The sequence below is a fragment of the Miniopterus schreibersii genome (genome assembly GCF_964146895.1).
Source record: "Miniopterus schreibersii genome assembly, chromosome: 18".
Taxonomy (NCBI): domain Eukaryota; kingdom Metazoa; phylum Chordata; class Mammalia; order Chiroptera; family Miniopteridae; genus Miniopterus; species Miniopterus schreibersii.
Genome location: NC_138121.1, coordinates 29,932,487 through 29,940,665, shown reverse-complemented (window position 1 = coordinate 29,940,665; position 8,179 = coordinate 29,932,487). Strand labels below are relative to the sequence as shown.

The window sequence follows — 8,179 nt, the reverse complement described above, 5'->3', positions numbered from 1 at the left end:
TCAGATACACTGGTGACACCTACCCTGAGAGGCTGAGGCCACCTGCCAGGATCCTGGCACTGTGCAGCCCAGGGGACTCCTGGCTGCCACCATCAACCGCCAGAGGGAAACACTGCAGGAGCAGAAGGAAAGGACCACCTCCCTCTTGTACAAGTCCTTCGATAAGTCCAGCTGTCCTTATCAGGACTTGGCTTTCTTCATAACAATACCAGAGAACAGTTTTCAATTTTCATTCTTTTTTTAAACTTTCGGGAAATGAAAAATCAAGACGGAAATAGAAAAATTCCATTTTAATTAAACTGTACAGTCTGAATTTTTTTCCTTGACACTAACTGAAGTTAAAAATAGAAACCAATTTTTGCAAACTTCCAAGGCAGCCTTTGAAATGTCAAGGTTTTAAAAATTATTTTACAGCATGAATTTACATATAAATACAATCTGTACAATGTATTAACTGAGCAATCAACAGACTTCTATCATGGAGGAGATCTGGTTTTGGAACAGGCCAGGGCAGAGTTCAACTACTGCCTCCTTAGAGGAAGATGTTTTAGCCTGGAAACGGAAGTAAAAGAGAAAGAGAAGGCAAGTTAGATATGAACTGACAAGCCAAACAGCTCAATTTTATTAATGCTTCACTGTGCTACGACACTGGGATGCAGGGGTTCTTAATCGCTGCTAGTTCATTCACCCTAATACAACTGGCTATCCATTTGGAGAAAGGTAAGTTAGATGCCTACCCTACTCTGTTTGGCGGAGGGAAAAATCTACAAAAGCATGAGAATAGTTTACATATATATATATAAAATCTTGGGTTAGGGAAGCCCTTTCAAAGACAAAAATGTAAAACATACCAACAAAGAAAATTGGTAAAGTTGAGTGCACCAAAAATTAAAGCTTCTGTATAACAAAGATAGTTAAAATCATATGATAGGTAATACATTAAAACACAAAGGATTAATATCCTGAATTATTATTTTTTAATTACTAAAAACTAGTAAAACAATCTAACAGAAAACAGAACACTTGCAGGGGAACTTGAGCAAGCTATTCACAAAAGGGTACATGGCAAAGGCTGAGACATAGGAAAGGACACTCAACCTCATTAATCCAGGTAATGCAAATTAAAATGAGATGCCCTGCCCGGCCGGACGTGGCTCAGCAGTTGAGCGTCAACCTGGGATCCAGGCGATCAGGGTTTGATTCCCGGTCAGGGCACATGCCCGGGTTGCCGGCTCGATCAATGACTCTCTCATCATTGATGTTTCTCTCTCTCTCCCTCTCCTTTCCTCTCTCTGAAATCAATAAAGATATATTTTTTAAAAAATTAAAAAATGAGATGCCGTTTTTCACCCATCATATTGGCAAATGTTTCTGTACCATTTATATTTGATATAACAAAGCGCTTTCACAATTTAAACTGATACAGCTAATTTTGGAAACAGTTGGGCAGTATTTATTCACTCTAAATGTTCATACCCTATTTATGCTACATAAAATTATATTAAAAATGCGTAACATAATGTGTGTGTACATATGTTACAGGTGTGTAGTTTTGCAAAAAATTCTTATAAGTTATATATGAAACTGAGAGCAGAGGTTACTGTGGAAAGAGAAGTTTGGGGAATTGGTCAAGAGCCACTTTAAGTTTTATCTGTAAGGTATAAATTTTCACAATGATAATATATTCACATACTACTTATTAATTAAAAATTAACTTTTTTTAAAACCTAGTTAATATGCAAAATTATCAAGATCTTAATGAGGCTTTGGAAGGTTCCCATTGCCTACCGTCTCAGCAGCTCCTGGGGTGACAAGTCTACGGTATCTTCTTCACTCTGGCTGTCACTGCTGTCGGCACTCTCAGAACTACTACTTTTCTCTGACTTTTTACTCTTTTGCTTGCCTTTGTGTTTGTGCTTCCGGTGTTTCTTTTTCTTAAAAAAAAAAAAAAAAAAAAAAAAAAGTTGCTGGCAAACACTCAAGCACACACAGACTCACACACTCACACAGGTGTTTTCCTCCCTAATTCACAGCAGTGACAGGCTAAGGAGGCATTTGATTGCTGGAGTCATTCAAAAACAAAAGCAAAACCTCATTTGGGGGGAGCTTTAGCCAAGTATGGGACAGGCCAGGAACACACGGCTGTGTACACTCTCCACCATGTCCCCACTCATGGAACTGACCCTCTAGTGACAGGCACAGCAGAATCAGGTAGATGTAGGCAGGATACTGTCTCGACACTTAGCCCCCATCTTATCCAAGGTGACCCCTGCCACTTCCTGTGAACCTGACTGGTCCATTCTGTTAGGCATATGTGATAAACTATACACATCAGGATGGCAAACACCCTGGAAATGCACAAAGAAGAAACTGGTAGAAAGTTAGAGAACAGCAAATACTCTGGTAAGAAACAAATGAATTTGGTTTTTGAACCTGTCAGCACCAATTTTTTTTCCTTTCACTACAAGTGAATTTCCTCATCTTCTATGCTCAGGAATCCTTTTTTCTGATAGTGAATAAGGGAGCTGTTTTTAATCACTTCTACTAATGCCCAGACCAATTTGGGTACCCAACACCAATATTAACAGAATTAAAAGGCTATGCCTCCCTGGCAAGTTTTGCTCAGTGGTTAGAGCATCAGCCCATACACCAAGAGGTTGTGGGTTCAAATCCCAGTGAAAGACACGTACCTGGGTTGCAGGTTTGATCTCCAGCCCCAGTTGGGGCGCATGCGGGAGGCAACCAATCAATGTGTCTCATATCAATGTCTCTCTCTCTCCCCCTCTCCTTCCCTTCCACTCTCTCTAAAAATCCACAGAAAAAATATCCTTAACAACAAAAAATTTTTTTTCCAAAAGCCTGTGCCAAACTGAAAAGAAGACATGGATGATGACAGAAGGGATGTCAACAGCGAATACACACAGTACTCTTTCAGGTTTTCTTTACTTCAAATGCCAAGCTATGGACCAACATCTCTATGCAATGATGACGAAGTAGTTGAGAAATGTTCAAAATAATACCTTCATTTAATATTGAATGAATAATCGAATAAAACTTCTATTATTTATTACTCAACCATCACTCTAAGATACTTAAATGTCCTTTTTCCTACTTTTTAATGCTCACAAGTTAAAAACTTTTTTAAGTACAACTGAACAAATTAAAATATTCCATCTGAAAGAAAAACAAAGTTTCTGAAAATCGAGGGTCTACATTGAATGTCTAGCCCACACTTCTGTCAAGGTGTCGAAAAACCCATGTACCCCTATCTTGGCCACAAGACACTCTCTTCAACAGGTTACATGTGTGACACTTGGGGACTTGTCTGGATGACAGAAGCAGGAGCGACAGACCCCACACACTGACCCCAGGACACCAGAAGTTACTCACCTTCTCTTTCTTCCGTCTGTGCTCTTTCTTGGTCTTGTGTTTTTCTTTGTTCTTTTTATGTTTCTCTTTTTGAGGAGCCTCAAGTTTCTGACGAGCATCTGAAACACAAATGCAATAAACACATGAACTATAGGGGGAAATAAAGGCTAAATTCTTGAAGTAGGAATCTGCCTTAGATGGGATGATTAGCATTAAGGCAGAACTCCTGTCCTCCCTTCCTATACAAATGGTGTTAGCTGTATATAGGGAGTCCCAAAAAAATGGATACACACACACACTTTAAATAATTTTAAAGGCAGTGTTTATTAAAATACATTTCATTTTCAAAACTGAGCTATCAGCTGTTAAAGTGTGTATACGTTTTTTAGGGACACCCTGTATTTAAAAACTGCCAGAAACGTCAACACAATACCTGTGTGATCCAACTAGTATCTTACCAGAGGAAGATAAAGTCAGACCAGGTGCCCACAAGCCTTTGTAATTTAACATCCTAGAGTAGTTCGGAGTCTGAACCTCAGCTGTGTCGCCAGCTCTGTGATCTTTGGCACCTTGCTTAACCTCTTCAAGGTTCAGTTTCCTCTTTCATAAAACAGGGGTAAGAAGAATCCCTATCTCCTTAGGGACACAGAGAGGACTAGATGGGGCTGTGTACATGAATCCCATAGCCTGGAATCTGGAACATAAAAGTCAGCTCCTCTCACAGCATCCTCCCTTTACAAAAGCACATTCAACATGAATTTGTCTTATAAGTGGAAACACTAAAAAACTAGCATCAGAGCAACATAAATACATGTAATCATTAAAATGACAAGTTGCAAGCACCTAAATTCTCCATCCCCAAATTCTGACAAAAACGTTTTCATGGGTCATTAATTTCCTGGTACCCAAACCAGCAAAAATTCACAATAGTAGAAGCAGTGTAAATTATTAAATCATCTTTTTCCACCTGAAGAAAGTTCCAAGGTGTTTCAGAAGTATGGATATTTTCCAAAACCAGTTAACAGGTGTTTGCAATTTTCTATTCCTATAGTTTGGTCGGATATTTCAAAAACTGATCTCTGCAAACCTTTTTTAAAATTAAATATATTTTTTGTATTGTTGACAGTATTGCAGATATCCCCTATTTTCCCTCCCTTTGCCCCTCCACCCAGCCCCTCTCCCGTTCCTAGGCCTTCACCACTCTATTGTCTGTGTCCACGGGCTATGCATACAAATATATAAGTTCATTGGTTTATCTTTTCTCATTCCTCCCTCCCCCATCTGAGATCTGTCAGTCTGTTCCATGCCTCCATGCCATGGAACTTATATTTGTTGGTCAATTTATTTTGTTCATTAGAGTCCACATATAAGTGAGATCATGTGATATTTGTCTTTCTCTGGCTTATTTCACTTAGTATAATATTCTCCAGGTCCATCCATGCTGTCTCAAAGGGTATGAGATCCTTCTTTTTTACAGCTCCATAGTATTCCATTATATAAACGTGCCACAACTTTTTTATCCATTCATTTACTGATGGGCACTTGGGCTGTTTCCAAATCTTAGCTATTGTAAGTAATGCTGCTATTAACATACGTGGGCATAAGTTCTTTCTGATTGGTGTTTCAGGGTTTTTAGGATATATTCCCAGAAGTGGGATTGCTGAGTCAAACGGCAGTTCCATTTTAAATTTTTTGAGGAAACTCCAGTTTTCCACAGTGGCTGCACCAGTCTGCATCCCCACCAGCAGTGCACTAGGGTTCCTTTTTCTCCACACCCTCGCCAGCACTTGTTGTATGTCAGGTGATATCACACTGTGGTTTTAATAACCTTTTTTTAATGCTAGTTTTTGGAAAACCATTTTCCCTCAATAACCCATAGACCAAATGAAGTTATTAACTATTCCAAGGATATCAAGGACAATCTGGGAAATGGGCATAAATAAATTAGCTTTAAAGAGCTAACACACTTTAAGCTAAAGATTTGAACAACTAAAGCAAATAAAAAATACATTCACTGCAACCTTTCAAACGTTCGCACTTTTTACTCCTCTCTTCTTATTGTCTCTTTGAAGGCTGGATTAATTAACTAAAACAATATTTATATATGAGCACCACAGGAAACTATAGCATAGATAACAATTATTTATTATTCGTATACCCGGGCCACATTATCAGAGGTTTGTTAACCCAGTCTTCAAAGAGGCAATAAACCAGTCTAAACATTTTAATGTGAGATGCCAATTTAGGATGGCACTGAACAGAAGTCGTTAACAGCTACTGGAGGAGGAAGATGGGCTGTATTTACTTCTGAAAAAATTAATTTTATTTTATTTGCTACATTAGCCAAAGTATAAGAAAGTCTTAGAGTACCTTACTCCCTGCAATTCCCCTCCCATCTTTGTGTCCTAAATTTTTACTTTTTATTTCTATAAGTAGAAATAAAACATTTGAGATACTTAGGACTCTACTATAAATAACTGAAAGTTAAAAAAAAAAGCTTAAGGGTCTCCAAGGCTGTAAAGCAATAACTGTCATTAAAGCACTAGGTGGAGTAATGGGTTTCCAAATGTGGCGGCGAACAGATAAACCAGAAACCAATGGATATATTTGGTTGGCCTCGTGTTAGATTAGGTGAGTGGATATAACACCATTAGAGTTGTCATATCTCAGGGGACACTCTGGTGCCAGTGCAAACAGGTGGACCAAGGAGCTCTCAACTCACTGGGGCAAAAGACGGGGGGCAGCCGCGGGCCGAATTCTTCTCTTTCGTCTATCTGCATCTTCTGTATCACGAAGGAAGGTGCAGGCTCCTGGGGTGCCGGCTCACTAGCTGAAAAACACCACGGTATTAATTTCATATATTTGCCAAATATTCATATGTTTGAGTCTTTAACTAATGTCTGTTGCCACCAGGTAATGTGTACCTTCCTTCACCGTTTTGCTTAACTAGCTCACATCAGGTGCTGAGGACACAGGGGCTGTGAACATGGGCCTGACCTCCAACCTCATGGGCTATCGAGCTGGGAAGTCAGTCACACAAGGGCACGGGCAGCCAAGTGCACCAGTGTCTGCAACACAGGGGTGTGTATAGCATCCAAATCACCCACTACAAAATGAAGGGTTAAAAGACGTCCTCGAAGAAAGGTCATCTGAGAAAAATAAAATTTACAAATAGGGATATAAGACTATGTCCCAGCTCAGAAAGTTTAATTTCATTCAAAATGCATTATCAGAGGAGAAAAACAGAATATAAACAACTTATCATGTTCACATTAATAATCTTTTTTTAATAAAAAATGACTGTTTTCAGATAAAACAGATAAAAATAGAAAATGTTTGGAAAAATAAGCATCGAAAGTATTTATGATGGTTATCTCTGAGAAGCAGGATTCCAAAGGACTTAAGCTTTCTATGTTTTTATATTTCTAAATTCAAGTATATATGACTTTGTAATAAAATATAAGTTGGGTTTTTTCCACAGAAATAAAAAAGAGGCTGACATTTGTTATCACCTAAGAACAAACAATATTTTATACCACTATGTAACTATGTAAGGCTCTCAAAACTTATACCCATGTCCACCACAGATGGACAGGGCAGGCAGAGCACTCTGAGACCGAGATGAGAAATTCTGTCCATCCCCCACCCCAAGCATCTGAAAAGTGTTGCACCGTTGCAAGCTCAAGACGGCCTCCTTTCCTGTGCGAAACTCCCAGCTGGGGTAAACAGAACAAGCAGGACAAGCTACTGACCAAGCATTAGACTCATAGTAATGAGGGCAGACCCCATCTGCCAAATGCTGGTTGATCCAGAGCATACAATGTGCCCTAGAGAGAGGAATGCTGGCACAGCCTCTGTATACTTCATGACTAAATGTCATCCAGAATCCTAGCACCTCCTTATCAGCCAGGTTTTTAAAAAAAAGCATCATCCCCGATATGCCAAGGTTACGGGTTTGATCCCGGGTCAAGATATATGCAAGAATCAACCAATGATGCATGAATAAGTAAAGCAACTAATCGATGTTTCTCTCTCTCCCTCCCCCTTCCTCTCTCTCTAAAATAAATACATAAAGCTTTTTTTTTTTACTATTCTTAAATTCTTTTCAACCAGGATAAGCAGGAAAATCAACATTATCAAACACATCTATCCTAAAAATATACCAGAGATTTATACCAGACATATAAAACAAAACTCTGGTCTACCCCAGCTGAAAATGTACAAGATTAAAACATCACTGATTGCGAATTATCATGGTTTAAAATTACACATTAAGCAAAGCAGCAGCTTCTCTAGAGACATCATTGTTTTCTTCTTTGGATCCCAAAGTCTGAAATACTGACGTACTGTGTGCCACAGATGATGTTTCCATCGAGGCAGTCTCCTGGGAACTTTTGAAGTCGGCCTCCCCGGTACCCTCCTGATCATCCTCGCTGTCGCCCTGCTCATCCTCAGAGGATGAGGACTTTTCTTCGGAGGAGCTGGCAAAGATGGCCTTGAATAAGTCCATGGATGGGCGGCTATCTTCTCCTGCAGTCTGTGACTCCGCACCTTTGTTTACCAGCTGCATTAACAGTGAAATAAGAGTCAGGAATAAAGGAACAAGAGTGAAAGGACCCAAACATTCTAGAACACACACACACACACACAATGATGTTTGTGTTCACGTGCATGGCTCTCCACACCCACATACTGCATAACTAAACAATTGTCATACACAGCATTTATTTTTGTAGTGTCTCTGATTCAGAAACACTGCAGAATGTGGTGAATGGTAGAAGCAACTGAAATCTCTTAGGGAGATTGGTCA

At 39.4% G+C, this 8,179-nt stretch overlaps 1 protein-coding gene across 2 annotated transcripts in view; it reads right to left on the bottom strand.

Moving 5' to 3' along the window:
* Positions 1 to 242: 242 nt before the first annotated feature.
* GPATCH1 (G-patch domain containing 1) overlaps positions 243 to 8,179 on the bottom strand; it is a 42,074-nt gene continuing 34,137 nt past the window's right edge. Inside the window, exons 16-20 of one of the 2 annotated variants that reach the window (XM_081119696.1) lie at positions 7,717 to 7,933; positions 6,092 to 6,199; positions 3,391 to 3,488; positions 1,789 to 1,934; positions 243 to 552 (exon numbers count right to left, since the gene is read on the bottom strand). In XM_081119696.1, coding sequence (XP_080975822.1) covers positions 522 to 552; positions 1,789 to 1,934; positions 3,391 to 3,488; positions 6,092 to 6,199; positions 7,717 to 7,933 — 600 coding nt within the window. In that variant the 3' untranslated portion in view covers positions 243 to 521. The remainder of the gene's footprint in view (positions 553 to 1,788; positions 1,935 to 3,390; positions 3,489 to 6,091; positions 6,200 to 7,716; positions 7,934 to 8,179) is intronic. The other variant, XM_081119697.1, reaches the window with a different exon arrangement.